This window comes from Rhipicephalus microplus, chromosome 3 (assembly GCF_043290135.1).
Source record: "Rhipicephalus microplus isolate Deutch F79 chromosome 3, USDA_Rmic, whole genome shotgun sequence".
NCBI classification, from domain to species: Eukaryota; Metazoa; Arthropoda; class Arachnida; order Ixodida; family Ixodidae; genus Rhipicephalus; species Rhipicephalus microplus.
This window is the reverse complement of record NC_134702.1, coordinates 25,201,957-25,219,168: the sequence shown is the minus strand read 5'-3', so window position 1 is coordinate 25,219,168 and position 17,212 is coordinate 25,201,957. Positions and strand designations below refer to the sequence as shown.

The window sequence follows — 17,212 nt, the reverse complement described above, 5'->3', positions numbered from 1 at the left end:
GCTGCCTCCACATGACACAAGGAAGTTAGTTTATGAATATTGGACCTCTTATGCCTTTACAAGCTTGCACCGCATTCATTGCACGCAACCAGATATGATGAGGCTTCCCTGCCATTTGTTGATATTGCTTCCTAATGCACAAGTTTTTAAAGCCAGATCAATAGCCACCTGTATCCCGTCTCGAGAGAGGACATCTTCTTTCTACATGTCACATTCCTTACCTAAGCTTTCTGGACTCCCAAGAAGTCCCATCACAATGTACTTTTCCGTATAGAAAAAAATGGTAGAAAACTATTGCAAGCCTGACAAAATTGATTCTCACAGTTTGTGGAAAAACCTCCTATGAGGCCGCAGGCCTTCCCATGCTCCAATTTGTGAAACCTTTGCCTCGCATTCACTTGGCACGTTTCGTAGTACTCTTGTGTGTCCCAGAGTGATTGGTGTGCCCATATGCAGGTTACCAAACCCCAGGTGGTCAAAATTTCCGGAGCCCTCCACTATGGCGTTTCTTATAATCATATGGTGGTTTTGAAACATTAAAACACCAACAATTATTAAGTGAGTCATGAAACGAAAATTATTGGTGATGCAGTGATCAAGAGGCCTGTTTGCCTCGCATATATCTGATGTTTAGCTGCTTATATTTATGCAACAGTAGTGTTCAGCAAAACAGCACACGTGCCAATGTGTCTTGATAAAAAAGCACTGAAGAGGTATGAATTACTTTAATAACAATTTCTGCGTTGCACTCTGGCTCAATCAGTACAGTAGCTTCATGACTGCATCGAGAACTGCTCAATCAGTTCGTTCTGTTCAGCTTCCTCTCTCTTCAATGCATTCAGCTGTATTCTCAATCTGAAAGCAAGAAAGGACAAGAATGGGGAAATGTGCACCATGCTGTTAGAAAAATGACAACCATTTTGGCTCTTCAACATGGCACTAAGTGCTAAATATTCTTCAAGGCTTTGTTGTCATATCTATATTCATCGGTTTGAGGGGGCTGATTGAAGACTTGAAACATTTCTAATGCAACGTGGATGTTAGACGAGTCTAAGGAGGATAAAGACAGTGTCCTCTGCGCTTGTTGGTCTTGTTCGATGTCTTTGACAAATGGGATATGTTTCAAGTCTTTAATGTGCAACAAGTAGCCCAACTTCACTTTACAACATGACTGATCAGGACACCAGCCGATCCCTTCCCCTTTGAAGTAACCGAGCGAAAATGTTGATAGCCTACATCTACATTTGCTGGATGACCCAATACTACTACGTTTCACATATCAGGTGCAATACTGTGGAAGCTATGCTAACAGTTCAGCCAGCAAAACATACAGCTCTGCGCGTTCCGTGGTCTGTCGCGTGACATCTCATTAATGCCGGTGCACCCTCGCATTTCTATGTTCTCCCCATCGGTGAAACTGGTGAACAGAAGGAAGCGGAAAGAGCACAAAGGAAAGCGGGGATCGAACGACCGTCTGTATTATCCAGCACTGACACCAACTCATGAGATTAAGTCCAGGAGGCTGCCATCGTTTTGTACCCAGCGCAAAGAGCCTGTATGTGACATGACAATAGATATAGCGTGAAAACACGCACCATATCTTCCGTTTATAAATCTCGCCGTTTATATATCGCGCTATATCTGCTGTTCTCGCGCTATATCTATCGTCATGTCATACCAACTAGCCCAAACCGCCACACTTGTGTACATGACATCACGTGGAAACTAAAATATGGAGACGCATAATAACAGACACTTAACAGCGTTGCTATTTGTAAGGCGCAAAATATTTTGAACATAGAACTATTTTTTGTTGAGAATGCATCGACGCAAGAAGCTTTGCTAACTTCCACAGCGTTGCAGATAATGTATGAAACAAAGTATAGTGCGCCCATTCTGATTACATAAAGGAGTAATAGATACAAGTGCTGATTGCACACACTGTCAAATCATTTTTTGTTAAAACACATGCATCTACAGAAGCACGCTTGCCAAATTGAGACCGGTATAATTTCAAGGCATGCTAGGAATTTTTGTACCATACAATGGCACTGATGGTAATGTGTAGTGTTGATTCTTTTTAGTGCTCCTTTATTATTTAGGATGTCCACTTTTTATTAGCCAGCGTGCTTCCCCGGTCGCATGTGATCGTGAGCATATGTATAGACCATAGGCATAGACGGAAAGAGGGCTAGTGGGTTCCGACCCTTCCATCTTGCAACTTGTGCAGTTTGTACGCATGTTGCAGGCATGTTCATAAAGAGGGGTCAAACCCTTCCTGAAATAAAATCCTTTCTACACCAGGCAAGGCCTTGACATCCCCACGCGGGAGACCCAAAGCCCGGTTGGTTAAAGCTCTGCCGAACTACCAATAAAGTTGTTACCAATCAAACCCCTGATTTATAAATGTTGTCCACCCGTGACCACTTTCACATTGCGCACTTCGTCATTCCTATCTTGTCTTTAAAGCTTCAATATAAAAGTGAAACCTTTCCAGCTCTATCTTCTTCTCTAGCACGAGCGCTTGGAGCTGCTGCTGTTGTGTTTCGCGGTCTTTCACGACAGACTTCAGCAGGTTTCGAGATCCGATGGCCTGCAACGACACAAACATTTATTAGGTACATCCACGGTTTTGAAAAGCATAAACTGAAAGTATGAAATAGGGCCTCAAGAAATTCCTGAAAAGTACTAAATGTTAGCCGCCAAAATAAGCGAATGTGTTTGTGAGGAATGAGCATGCAAATTATCTTGGAGGTAAAAGAGTGATGGCTGTGGTTAGAGCTTCTTCGATTCATTCTTGGGTAGTTATCCGCCATAGCACTATCGTTATACATTGTAATAGCTGATACTTACCCGAACGCTGCTCAGTCATTGTGGTGGTGGTAATGACGACGCCATAGAAAAAGGAAAATCTATGAAGATTCTCCTGGGATGACACCTAGCCAGGGCAGGGGCATAGGCAGAAATATTTTTGAGGGGGGAAGGGGGGACATTTTGATCTGACATGGGGGCGGCCAGACATAAAAATGGTCATTTTGCATTCAGTTTGCCAAGGTGAAAAAATTTTTTTGGGGTGAGTGGCACAAACTTCGTGTGCCATCTTGATTCAGGAGGATTGGCCTAGGGTCGGGCACAGCAGTCCCAAATTTTTCAAGTGCTACTATGAGTTACGGAGTCAATTAGAAAGAAGAGTTACCTTTAATGGTACCAACAAACACGTATAATCACATCAGTCCACCCTAGTGTTATCAGCAGTGAACTAGTATCAGCATGCAGAAAATTATCTACTGCTGATACTATAATGGTGCTGGTGATCAAGTTCTCAGAAGAACACTCTAGGAATAAAATTATTGATCTCATTTTTTTTTTGTATGAGAACTGCATTTTATGTCATGTAGCAGCATGGTATGCAATACGTTATTACAATGAAATCATAGCTTGGTGCCTTGTAAACAGCCAAACCCAATAAGATTTTCTAAGATGATGTACATAATTACTTTTTTCTCTATATTGTTTAGAAAACTGATTTGTTTACAAACTAAAGTGTATGTGTTCAGCAAAAAGGTTATTAAACTTTTTATTAAATTATTCCTCAGCATATGCAAATTTGTAGGAAATATTTATGTTAAAATGTTATGTAAACATCACTGGAAAGTTAAACTGCTGTAGTAATTTTTGTACGATTACAGCATTTTCCGAAGTTTTCTAATATAACCATCAATTGTCTGCGTTTCAGACTGAATGTTGCACGAATATTTCAAATTAAGCATTGATGTAGTACTGTACTTATGATAACGTCCGACATACAACAAAAACGTTATATGTTGTGTGTGAAACGTTAGGACAAGGTTGTTGGCAAACATGCAACTTAAAAACAAGGCCTCTGAATCAGTTTCCTCATCACTTCTAGTCACTCTATCATCGACTTCGCCTCCACTACGCACATGTGTCGCTTTGGCTTGACCACTGACCCATACTGTGACAACTACGGTGCAATAGAAACCATAAAAAAAATATTTTGCAAGATTTCCAGGCATACAGAGAAGAAAGAGCTCGTCTCCAAAGTAGAATATAAGCTCAATTTCCTAAGCCACGCTAGATGAAATACTTGGACCTATGTCCTCTTTTTCTCAGCTTGTTAGATTTTAAAAGTTCTGTCCGTGTTCCTAGAGGACATTAAATGAAGTGATAAAAGGTGGTGGCGGTAGTGGTTAGAAGATGAGAAAAGGCACCTAATTTCTGCAACCCGGTCGGGAGCACGGCGCAGTGCCTATGTGATAAAAGGTACAGTAACAATTGCATCACAACTGCTAGTTGTGACGTACAGATATCACGATCACCATATTTCATTTTTTTGTTTTGTTTTCTTCTCATTTCTTGCCCTCCTCATCCGAGGTCCATTATTTCCTCACAAACGTGTAAGCGCTTCTACATACGCCGTCAGAATTATACGTTTCTAATTAAATAGCTTCTCTCCCCCTCTCGTCTCCCCTCTCCTCAGGCCTCTCACCTTTAGTTTTTAGCAGGCTCTCACCTTTAGCTTTTCGTGTTCTACTTCCGCAGCCAGTTTGTCTGATATGGCAATGTATTTATCCACGACGGACTGGAATTCGGTCATCCCTGGAGGAAGATTGGGAGAATTGTAATCAAACATTCGATCATGCGCGAAGAAATGGGGTCCCAACAAAACATTCGAGACGCGCCTTACTCTCGATGAATTTGTGGCAATCATCCTTGAGCTCCTGCGTTTCCCTGATCGCATCCGGATCAGCGATGCGAAGTTTGTTCAGTTCGTCGACGTAAAGCCCAGCCCGCGAGAACACTTCGTTAGCCATTTGTAAACAGTCCCGTTGTCAAGGTAACAGGCATGTTTGTTTGTGCATAATCACTTTTATTGGCAATTACCTGTTATATATGCGGTGTTAAAGCCACAATACAATGTAGAGGAATGAAAAATGAGGTTTTGTTTTCAGTTTATTTGTTATTTTTCCACACCTTACGTACGTTTTGTTGTGCCCGATGACGTCACGGCACCTTGTCGCGCGCTTTTTCTGGGTCTTTTCGAATAAGCTGCGCTTTCCGAATATTGCGATTGCCTTCGACGCAATGTCGTAAGTTTTGTCTTACGATAAAACCCACGGGGTCTTGGAAAACTTTCAATCTGGCTCGTGACGATCAACGGTGATGACTTGAGTGTGCTCCCGTGAACGATCAATGAAGTGCACTGACTGAAAAAAAAGTGTACGGACTGGACGTTCGAAACCGTGTTTCAAGTAGACAACTGGATCGACGCAGCCCACACGAAAATGGCAGCGTACACGCAAGTGGTAGTTGTAAACACCAATCCGCAGGGAAGACGCCCGAACTTCAGCCGAGCCGAAATCGAAGCGTTGGTCGCGGGATACAAGAAGCATAGGACTGTGTTCGAACGGCGATACGCGGGCGTCTCCAAAAGTAGGAGCGAAGCGTGGGATTCGATAACGCAGTCCCTCTTTGCCGTTTCCGGAGTGCATCGAACCACGGCCGAGATCAGAAAGAAATGGCACGACTTGAAATCGTTATGCAAGAAAGGTAAAATATCTCTGGTTTACAGCACCGAAGCCGTTCACGCGCCAGTAACGCCTGCCAACTCTCGTCTCCGATCGCTCTCACTAGCGTCACTTGAAGCCACCGTCAACCTGAGCGTAGTTTCTGGTGCTGGCGAAGTGTGGCATCTTGGGCTAGTCGGTATGGCATGACGATAGTTATAGCGCGAGAACAAAACGACGAGACACAGAGACAAGGACACGAGCGCTAACTTCCAACTGAGTTTATAGCGCAGAGCGCAATAAACTCAGTCGGAAGTTAGCCTGACGATAGTTATAGCGCGAGAACAAAACGACGGCACAGAGACAAGAAGGACACGAAAGACTCGTGTCCTTCTTGTCTCTGTGTCGTTGTTTTGTTCTCGCGCTATAACTATCGTCATGCCATACCAACTAGCCCAAGCTGCCACACTTCTATGGAAGTTAGCGCTCGTTTCCTTCTTGTATCTGTGTCGTCGTTTCGTTCTCGCGCTATAACTATCGTCAGGCTGGAGTAGCCGCTGCGTTGACGTTATCGCAGCCGCCATGTTGGAGTGACATTAAGTAAGAATCGGCGCCCGTGACGTCACATGCTCCGAATCAAAGTGCGCACGCGTTGTGTAGTCGAGAGTGCCAACCGTTATTGATTAGAAGTTTCAGTTAGAAAATCCTGGTGGCCCTACTGGAAGTGTATCAAAACATTCATTTAGTAGCACAACCGTATCGTGCGCACGGGAAAAAAGCGGGGTGGATGGTGCCCTAGTCTCCTAAGAGGGGCGGGATGCAATTTAGTCTGCCTCATAGTCTGACCTTATAGGGGTGGGGGGATGCTGTGAAAAACCTTTGCCCCCCCCCCCCCCCCCCCGCCCCTCCGGAGGGGAGAAACATTTTCTCCTGTCTGGAACTATGTGCATGTTAAGGAACCATAGGTGGTCGAAATTTTCGGAGCCTTACACTACAGCGCGTCTCTCATAATCACATAGTGGTTTTGGGACGTTAAACCCCACATATCAATCATCAATCATGGAACTTTGGTGGATTGAGTATTACTCGCTGTATATGAGGGAAATTATGCCAAGTTATGATTTAACATCCATGTCCTCCATCTGTGGCTTCATTTATGCGCTGCATTTTATGCCCGAATATAACACAATTATGCGGCATGAAATGTCTCAAAGGAGCAAGAGCACTAGAGAGACACTACTGAAAAAATGAAAACTCATTTTGAATTTAGTTAATGTACATTTGTGTGTGGGCTAAGTGGCCAAGATTTGTCGGTGGCCTTCTTGTGGCCAGGAGGGCACCCATTTGTTTTTTTCCGGAAGGTTTCGTGTTGATCCTAGTTGTACATCTTCTATAACTACTTTTGCAGGAGCCAGCTGTGGTGCTACAGCTGGGAACCTTCTTGCTGAAGCTGCCCTGTTCAATAATCACAACGAGCTCGTAATAGGAATCCCTGTGGAAGACTGTTTGCTCGGCAACAGCACAGAAGCCCCAAGTAGCACAGGTGTACTTCCTTGATCATATTGTTTGCAGGCTGATGAGAAACCGTGGTGTATTGTGTTGCAAACGCCAATTATGGCTAAAGTGTGCCGAGGGATGCCTCGTAGGCAAACCAATGAAAAACATATTGAGCTTTCCTTTGGCCATTTGCCTATTTGGGAATTTCTATGGTTGCTTGCTCAAGCAGAAGCCCTTACGTTCCCTTTAAAATAGATACTAAAGAGAAACACAAAGACCATTTTAATATACTCGGTTTCATTTGTTGAGTAAAGAAAAGTTCACCTACAGTAGTAGAGAAAAATAGTAGGATTTTCGTTTGTATGGTTAACTACAGTGTCAGCGAATTGATCCTGAACTCGTATATTTCTCACTCATCTAGGTACTTTTTTCCACATGTTTCAATGTTGAAACCTTTGCTTTATTTTAGAATATGTTGCTAATTTTGCACTCATGAACAGGTAGACTAGCATTGAGGAAATGCTTTCACAATTCATAGTAATCGCATGGAGCTGGCTCGAGAGTTCAAGTTGCCCTGTTTTTATTCTTGTAATTTTGGTTTGCAACCTGTAGCAAAAGTGGCCTGTTTTACAATTTCAGTGGTGCAAGCTACACAAACTCAGGTTAATTCAGCGTTTATTCTGTAGCTTTGTTCCCTTTGTTGTTCTCTAAATTCTTTGTCTAATAATAGTGGCCACATCGCAGCCATTATCTAAGTCCACTCGATCATGAAAGTTCTGGACATATTTTCTGTAACACTGTTTGCCACAGTCAAAAGAAAGGGAACTTTTTTTGAGGCGCTTGCTCATGTGTTAGATGCAACCCAACGAATCAGACAGTGAGGTCAGGGAAAGCATAGGCGACATCGATTGTTGTATTTAACTGCAGTGTTCTAATTGTGACATAAATTGAAGAAAATTCAAATGAACAAAAAATTACCCATCCTGTCAGTGGGATTCGAACCTGCAACCTTTGAATTCAGAGCTTGCGGGTTTACGTCCCGCCTTTGGGACAAACGACTTTGTGTTCACTCGAATTAATTTTCAATTCACATCACAAATTAGAATTAGAAGCTTGTGGACTTTGATTTCATTGACAAAATGGGTGATCTTTTTGTTGAGTTGGAATTCATTTCAGTTTACCATGCAATTAGTGCATTGCAGTTAAACACAATTATCATCCTCTTTGCTTTCCCTGGACTAACTGTACATGCAATTCAACTGACTTCACCACAAGTAGCATAGGCCTGAGCGTAAAAGTATTTTAGTTTTCAGGAGGAGGGGAGTGGGAGTGAGGGTCACCAAATATGTTAAAATGGCAAAAGTTGGCATAGCACACAGCCTCACACCGTAGTTAGCGAGCAGTGCCACATAGTGGAATTCTTTTCTCTCGAGTTGTCATAAGTGATGTAGGTATTGGAGTTAAGTTGATAAAGGTGGTCATTTTGGCCCCCTTTTCATATTGCTGGTAGTTTCTAGGTGTCAATTTTTACACTTTTCTTTGTAACTTATTCTGCTATGCTTTTCAAACTTTCTTTTCTGCAGGAGCTGATGAGTCGAGCGATAATACAAATACTAATATAGATGTCAAACAAGGTACGTGCTTTTGGTTTACATTCATTCAAAAACATTTAGCTGTCTCTTGTGCCGCAACAAGCAACAATTAAATGATGTAGAGCATATATGGAATGTTATTTTGCTATGATGCACTTACATATCAATATTTGCAAAGGATGGTGACTGTCATCATAACGCAAAGCTATATTTGAATTGATACAAGCATAGCTTTACTTGAAGTTGTGTACGCTTTTGTGTTAGAGTTGTGCTTCCTTACCTTCTTCTCTTTCTATGTGGACTGAAGGCTTTCTGAAAAAGAGTGCATTTTATTCGAGGCTTAGTTCAATTGAGCTTTGCAAGTGTGATTGCACACCAGCATTGCATAAACAAAATAATAAAAGACTACTTGGGAACACTGACTGTATCAACAATGTAATAAATAACTCTATTGGTGTTCTGAGAATTAGGTAATCTTATGCTGTTTGCATGTGACTTTGTGTAAAGTGTTTTATGTTTATGCTGTGAACTACAGCTAATAACTTGACAAATAGCAAGCACGTTATGAATTTCACCTGTATACGATCATGTTAGATTTCAGTGTTAGCTTGTCTAACCTTAAATGCTGGCATGTACTCGAAATCGTTTGTTCCGAAAAGGATGTTGTTATTTCAGTTTTTATAACAGCCCATTTTAACAAAGACTACTTTTACAGATCTGAGTGCTTTACATTTATGAAATTAGTATGCCATCAATATACGGGTTTTTACCTCCATAGTGTAATCTGATGTGCAGGAGCCAGCGTGTGTAATCCAATGTGACTCCATAGTGTAATCTGATGTAACTTATTATTATAGTAATGTAGCTACTTTATTAAAAGGGATATTTATACAGTAGAGTTGGTTAGTAGTCTGCAGACTCGTGCATTCCTATAAATAGTTTGAAATCTGAATTTATGGTTGTGTAAAATAATATAAATGTCTGCCAAGTTTCTTGCATACCCTACATTGCATGCCACTGACGGCCTTGCACCATTTGCAAAATCTCACATTAAGGGAAGGCGACACCACGCTAATTAAAGGTATCCCACTATTCAGTTATGGCTAACCAGTTGTGTGCTAGATTTTTCCATGAACATTGATGATGGAAAATTGGCTGTGTACTCTAAGAGCTCCCAAGGCCCTCCTTGAACACACTTTAAAGATCTCATCAAAGATCCTTTAGTGTCTGCATGAATTTCGTTCCAACTGCACTTCTTATGTTTCTTTTTTTTTACTTACAACTCTGTTCATCCTCGTTTCTTCAGAGCCTCCCAGTTCCCCCGAAGAGGCCGTCTGTGATAACGGGTAAGCATATGTGGCATTATGTGCTTCGTCTTCTAAGTAAGGGTCTCAAAAATGGTTTCTGAGTTTGTGCTGCAATTTTCCAGATCAAGCAATCCAGAGCCAAAATGTGAAGGCATCGAACTGCACATAGGTAATTTTTTTTTGCCGATGATTGCACTTTTACAGGCCAGACATTTTTTTAAATAAGTATATCTTTTCGTGGCTACAGTTGTGCGTGCTAGCTGCCAAGTATTTATAGATGATTGTAGAGTTGGTAACGATTTGGTGCCGATTACACGTATTGTACAGCATAAAACGCAACAGTGCCCTGCAGTCTTTCAAGAACCACCAGTCTCTCACAGGAACTTGACTAAAATTTCTTTCCAACTTGGCAACTTCTCGTGCTTTTCGATTTTCAGCAAAAGACATTAGTTTTGCAACAACAACTTCGAAGTTTTATTGATGTATTGGTATGTTATTGTCTATCGTTGAAAGCAAAAAAAAAAGGGGGAGGGCAAACAAGCTTTTCATAATTTGTCTTTTTTTATAAACTTTGAAAATTCATAATAGGGCATTCTCCTGCTGCATAGACGCACCTGCTGTAATGCAGTTTTAGTGGTTTAAAGCACTTCCGGAAGCCATTTGTTGTTATTGCTTCCAATACGGTATTCATTCTGTAGAAGAGTAGCGACAGGGCTAAACCGAGAGTGTTGCCATCTTATGTCGTGTTGGTCAGAAAAGTTATGCATACATTGTTCTCTAAGTTTCTGCGGTGCTTTATGCTCAGAGCCAAGCCATGGTCCAATTGTTCGAGCATGACGAGATATGCTCAATTTTTTTGCATGTGATTCATTAAATTCATATCTCATAAGTTCCTTTCTCAGCATATCTTCACTCGGCCTTTCACTTTTACCTGTATGCAGTGCCTGCCTGCCTTCCTTCCTCCTGCTATGGTAGACCTAGAGGTCATGACGCCTAACTGCTGACCTGGAGGTCGCGGGATCGAATTCCGACTGTGATGACCGTATTTTCGATGAAGGCATAAATACTTTAGGCCCGTATACTTAGATTTGGGTGCACGTGAAAGGCACACTAAAGAGCAAAACAATTTTCGCGTACCATTAAAGCACAATTTCACAGTCCCGAGAACATCACTCTGACCGCGAAACCACACTTGGTAAGCGGGAAAACGCTCGGAAAGAAAATGCGGGTGGAGACACCACTTTGGGATTCCCGCACCGTACACCACAACCTCATAAATTCTGAAGGCATTTACAAGGTCCTACGTAGATTTCAGCCCCGCCACGGTGTTCTAGTGGCTAAGGTACTCGTAGGGTACTTCGTACCCGCAGGCCGCGGGATCGAATGCCGGCTGTGGTGGCTGCATTTTTGATGGAGGCGAAAATGCTGTAGGCCCGTGTGCTCAGATTCGGGTGCACGTTAAAGAAATTTGGTGGTCGAAATTTCCGGAGCCCTTCACTACGGCGTCTTTCTTAATCATATGGTGGTTTTTGAAGGTTAGACTCCACAAATCAGTCAATCAATTATGTAGCTTGTAATTGATAAAAAATGAAGTGCATCATAATTTGTGAGTGCCACAGACCTAGCTTAACAAGTTTTAGAAAATTTCATGGAGCAAATGTCACAAAAATATGACAAATACTTTCTGAAATTTTCTCCTTCACACGCAAAGATTTTGGCTCAAAATTTCAAAATGATACTTCAACCTCGGTTTTCTCCACTAATAATGAACATATGATAGTGAAACATATGGGTTTGCAGTCTGTCACTAGTCATTGTTTCTTTTTAGTGTGTTTTTAGAAAACCCTGAGTGGTTGAAATTTCTGCAGCCCTCCTTTACTCTGTCTCATAATCATATCGTGGTTTTGAGACATAAAACTCCTACAATTATTATTATTGTCATTATTATTACTAATATGTAATTATTATTGTTATTAATGCCTACCGTCCAACAAGTCAATTTTTATTGCACCTATTACATATAATCTCTACTTAGTAATCCCAAAACTTTCTTTCTTACAGATGAGGGAGTTCCATGCAATAGCAAGTAAGGTCCTTCAATGCCCATTTTCTTTCTTACTCATCTTCGTGCCACTTGTGAAATGAATAAACAGCAGCACATTGCTTGTTACTTCGCATGAACATATTTTTTGTAGTTCCATGCTCCCAGAATAATGTGCCAGCATTTTCCTGCATAATGGCACAAAAAACACTTTAGATTCCATTCAAAGTTTCAGGTATTGCATTGTGGCTCAAACATCATATAACGCTAACTGTTCTCATTTCTTGTTGCTTGCTGACTAGGCAACAAATTATGCAAATGAGGGGTTGGTGCATTTGGCAAAAGTTGGAATCGCAACTGTTCTCAATCAATGTATCGTTGATCAATAGCCATGAGGTAATGCCACAGATTTGTGATGTAGGTTCAGACATCAACATGAGGTACCGCCAAATTATCACAAGGCTCCTTAAGAGAGAAGCAACATAATTTAAATTGATGTATGAATCTGCAATACATTACCCAGGTACGGTGATCACACTGTTACAGTCATTATCAATCAATTCGTATCCACCACATAGTGAAATGGAACGTACATAGAAGGTACAGGATGTATAAAGCTAGATGTCAGAAATAGTATAACTTGAAAGAACTTAATTGGGACACTACATATAAATATTCCAGTGAGAAAGTAATTGCCAGATACCCTCAAACCTTGATATGACAAACAGATATAATGAATTATTGGTCATAACACAATCAACGAAAAATAGCTCTGTCATAGAGACAGTGCTGCAAATATATGTTTATAACAAATTTTCTTATATAACAAAGTATTTGCATAACAGGTGTGACTTTGTTACAAGGTTTGAGAGTAGCAGCAAAGGATACTAGTCTCAGACAAGGCACTTTTCAAATGAAAAATATGCAATACCTTTTGTATGGAACATTTCTGTATGAAATAAGGAATATTTTATATGTTTTCCATAGGTAATATTCATTGCACTGGTTGTTCAGGCTGCTTCATTGTGTCATTATTTTAGGTCGACCCAGACAAGTGAGCTGAGTTCACAAGATGCAGGTAAGGCACAAGTGTGTTTATGGCCTGTCTTTTTTTCTTCTTCTTAGCACATTTGTGTAGTAGTAAGCAATCCAATCTTGGTAGTTGGCCAGAGTGACTTATATGCGACTGGTAAGTGCTGAGGACACCGAAGTGGCTGTTTTCGTTGTGGCATCACTAAAAGAAATACTGTTAAATACAATGAGAACAAAGGTCTTATTTTTCCATTTTAATGACAGTTAACACGCAAGGAATCATGCAGCAACCACAGGTGGCACAAAAAAGATTAGATGTGTCAGCCACTAACAGACTGTGTATTGCATTTCAGATGCAGATGCTTCAATATTTTTTAATTACACCAAGAAAGGTAAAGAAGCTATAGGCATAGCAGTACCTGACTAAAGGCCTCTACACCACTTCTACAAAACTAGTAAACAAATACATAGAAAATCGTTTGCAGCATACGATTTTTTGTTTAAATGTAGAATGAAAAAGACGGACAAAAACGCTTTTTAGTTGGCGAGGACTGTTGCTATGCATAATGGGGTTGCCCAGAAGTTGCATGTATGTTGATTACTGAACATTTTCTTGTCCATTTTGTTTGACCTTATTGGTCGCTACTTCTCACTCAGACTTACACTGTACTGGTGCGAGTGTTATTCAGAAGGCTTGGGAACGAGCGCTTGTTACTTGTGCAGCAAGTCCCATTGCCTCCAAGAAGGTACAGTGGTGCACCATTTTTGAAATTGGCCTGTGTGCATCATGCTAACTTGATCCTGCTTGATGCATTGCTTGCTGAGAGAGCAAGTGATTTGTGGCAATCTCGTAAGTTCCCTACACGTGCTGCATTCAGTCCAATAATATTTAACTCACAAATTCGTAAGAATCAGCCTTGACTGCTGTTTGGCGGCATTTTCTGGCTATGTTCAATAATTGTTGCAGTGCCCCTTTAAGGGGTCCATGTGTCCTTTAAGGGATCCATGTGTTGGGAGAAGCTAGTAGACTGAAACTTTTAGTTCAAACCTATGTGCCCAGGCTCTTTGGAGGAGGAGGAATAAACTTTATGATAAGAAACCAGCAGGTGTAGGTGGACGGGCCGAGGCCTCCCATGAGGGGACGTCAAGGGCTTCTCTCGACGCCGCTTAACGGGCCTGGTGGGTCGCCCAGGTTTGGTCGTCAAGAGTAGGGCTCTGCAGAGCCTCATGGACCTTCGACGAAAGGGTCGTGGCGTTAGTGTGTCTGTACTGTGCCGGGCACTCCCACAGCGTATGCGGAAGTTAGTTTAATTGCAACTCTAATGGCCTGACATATAAACTTCTGTGGCTGGGTGTAGATGCACTAGCTTGGAAAAACATGGGAAGATGCACACAGCAACCTTTTAGACACTCTACATAACAACATTACTATACTATATTTGCATGTGGAGAAATCGAGCCACCAAGCTAATTTTTAGTACCGTCGGGAACGTTGAAAACGGCAAGCAGAATTCGTTCGCCGGGCCAGTAGAGCTCAAGAACCTCGAATGTCTTATTCTTTTTTAAAGCAGCCAACACAAATCTATCACTCGACAAACTTGGTTCAACTGCTTTCTACTATGATGATTTTCTAAACTTCATTCCTATTAAAATGTGGCCGTCATGGCTAGTGATTGAACCCAGACCCTCATGGGTAGCTGTGGAACCCCCAAGATGTGTTTTGACATAATGGAATATGTCTGTACCTCAAGGGTTGGATTTCTCCGGTGCCTATTGTTTGTCTGTTTATATGGCAGTTAAAAACTATTCAACAGCGAGGCAAAATGTGTTGTACATTTAGGGAGCAGTTCTCCTAAGTGTCGTTTTTATCTGTCTACCTTACAGGCCGTAAAAAAGATCCAGCAGGCGAGTTGCTGAAAACACAAAAGGAAATACTTCACGTACTCGAGCGCCTCGCTAAAGCTCAAGAAAAGCTTGTTCAGCTGAAAGCCTGGAAGTATGGTGTGAAACTGACTGACGACGGTATTTCTGACGAACACCAGAGTGCCGAACGCAGCAAGAGAAACGGCCTGCAAGCGCGGACGTCAAATCCAACATTGTGATCATGTTCTCAATTTTTGTTGATGATGTCTTGTCTCTTGACTTCCAAAGTACAAAACTTGTCAGTGTTTCATAGTGTAACGTGACCTCGTCTGATGTATGGCACTATGTTAAAGTAGTCTGCAGGAACTCCTACTTTTGGCCGTGTAGCATATGTTGATTGGCTAAGCCAGTGGGCCTCTTAGTCAAGTTATGTTTGCACCATATACTCTGCTGTGAAGATGTATTTCAAAAAGTCGTTGCAACTTTGTCTTTTGTCTTGTATAAACAGTCTGTAAAACTGCCTTACCTGCACATAATTTGTCATCCATATAGCCTTCATATAGAGCTGACATATGATTATACCATTTGATATGGATTAGATCAATATATGATGGGCTTCATTACTAAGCTTGAGCAAGTGCAAAAGGAAATACATGATTGTTGCACATAGCATACCTTGTAGCAGCATCGGTACGAACAGGCTGTAACTGAACAAGTCCTGCAGCCTCAGTCTAGATCATTATGAAGGATATGCAGTCACACTGATGGCTGGTCACTTGTTGCAGTGCTGGATGTTCTTCCAACTAGTATACAAAATGCATTGGTCTCTTCCTGCTTTCGTGAGTCTCGTTCACCATGCTGTATTTTTGCTCGAGGTTGTAAGCAGGACACCTTACGTCCCAGTAATCGCACACTTATAGTCAGTTGCAAATAAATTCTGTCTTGTTTCAGGCACATGCACAAATTATGCAGGGCCCATTGTGCTGTCTTGGTGAACATGGCGTTATTATCTGTTGAGCATTAGGTTCCGAGTCCAATCTACGGCTGTAGCAGTGCATTTTAGTGGATTGAACTTTATGGAAACCTAAAAGGTCAAGAGTAATCCACAACTCCTCACACAATGTCCCACACATGACTTTGGTAACGACAACCCACAATTATATTTCTTCATGCTATATAATGCAAGGTCATAAAGTGCAATAGCAGACTATATAGAAAGAGTGCAATTTCATCTGTTAAATCAGCAAAGCAGATTTCACGATTGTATATTTGCAATAGCTGTGCGAGATTGAAGTTTATTTCTTGTATTATCATTCAGCACTGCACAAGTTGTAGGCATTGGGATGCTGACTCCCTGTATGTGCATTCTTGCTACTTGATTCATTGAAGCCGTCCTTTGTAGACAAGTCACGTGGCAACATGAACTACGTTTGTGTTTACAGTGAGGCAGTGGGTGCCGGTATAATGTTACATTTTGAAACACCTCCAAATTAAACCGTTTTAGGTCAGCAGCTTTATTAGCCAATTCATGCAAGCAGATGGCTTACATATTGTCTACTTGCATGAACATTATCCAACAAAAAGTGTGGCAAAAAGCAGTATTGACCTCCAAGTATGTTGCAAAAGTGCCGGAAATATTGTCGCTCAGAAATCGCACATGATTTTCATGTTCGGTCATGCAAGCCTTGGTGAATTGTAGCATAACCTGCACAATTGATAAGATGTGTTTGAGGAGCTGTACACAAGAAAATGAAATCATGCCTGCTTTTCCCAGATTTTATGTTTGTAATATACGTTTTAGTTCTGCAGCCTTAATATAGGCTACAATGATTAAGTAATACTAGTCGAGTGTTGGCTTGTTCGATTGCGATTGTCATACTTTTTGTGTTTATAGGTATGTACACTAAGTGTACGAAATGTTATTTTTTTCTTTGGCATCGTCATAAATGTAGACACTGTGCCTACTTTGCGTGTATTTTATTTCCGCTATCGCATTATGGCACTGTCTTTGCATTTTGCATCATAGATGATGTATGAACAATTAATCATAGGAAATAAAAAAATTCTCTTTTTTTATTTGCTTGGCCATTCAAACAAGACATTTTGCATGCAGGTTTTTCATATAAACTAGAGTTCGCAACTCTTTTATACGGCTGTCATGTTTTGTCTATGTATGGCAGAAATAGCTGCTGTATTAATGTTTAAACAATTCTCATGATATGCTTGTTATGCTTGTTCACCAGTTGTGGCTTTATCATCCGGTGCCTTGCCTTTGAATGTGCAACACGTGCATGAGCTATGCCAGGGGCAACAGCGTTACACTACATTTGCCATTTCCACATGCTGTGCAAG

General features: G+C 41.3%; 2 protein-coding genes across 3 annotated transcripts; one reads left to right on the top strand and one right to left on the bottom strand.

The window, feature by feature from the left end:
- Positions 1–706: 706 nt before the first annotated feature.
- IFT20 (intraflagellar transport 20) lies at positions 707–4,849 on the bottom strand. Of its 2 annotated transcripts, XM_075889110.1 has the most exons (5): positions 4,709–4,849; positions 4,535–4,620; positions 2,854–2,938; positions 2,490–2,593; positions 707–855 (listed from the first exon to the last, which is right to left on the bottom strand). In XM_075889110.1, the coding sequence occupies exons 1-5, from the start codon at positions 4,833–4,835 to the stop codon at positions 814–816; spliced, it is 444 nt and encodes a 147-aa protein (XP_075745225.1). In that variant the 5' UTR covers positions 4,836–4,849; the 3' UTR covers positions 707–813. The 2 variants fall into 2 exon arrangements, with proteins under 2 accessions (XP_075745225.1, XP_037271183.2); XM_037415286.2 differs by lacking the exon at positions 2,854–2,938.
- Positions 4,850–5,160: 311 nt separating this feature from the next.
- On the top strand, positions 5,161–15,124 carry LOC119180222 (uncharacterized). Its single transcript, XM_037431367.2, has 8 exons — positions 5,161–5,571; positions 6,937–7,071; positions 8,609–8,659; positions 9,924–9,963; positions 10,047–10,093; positions 11,986–12,010; positions 13,006–13,043; positions 14,882–15,124. The coding sequence occupies exons 1-8, from the start codon at positions 5,307–5,309 to the stop codon at positions 15,097–15,099; spliced, it is 819 nt and encodes a 272-aa protein (XP_037287264.2). The 5' UTR covers positions 5,161–5,306; the 3' UTR covers positions 15,100–15,124.
- The last annotated feature ends 2,088 nt before the right edge of the window (positions 15,125–17,212 follow it).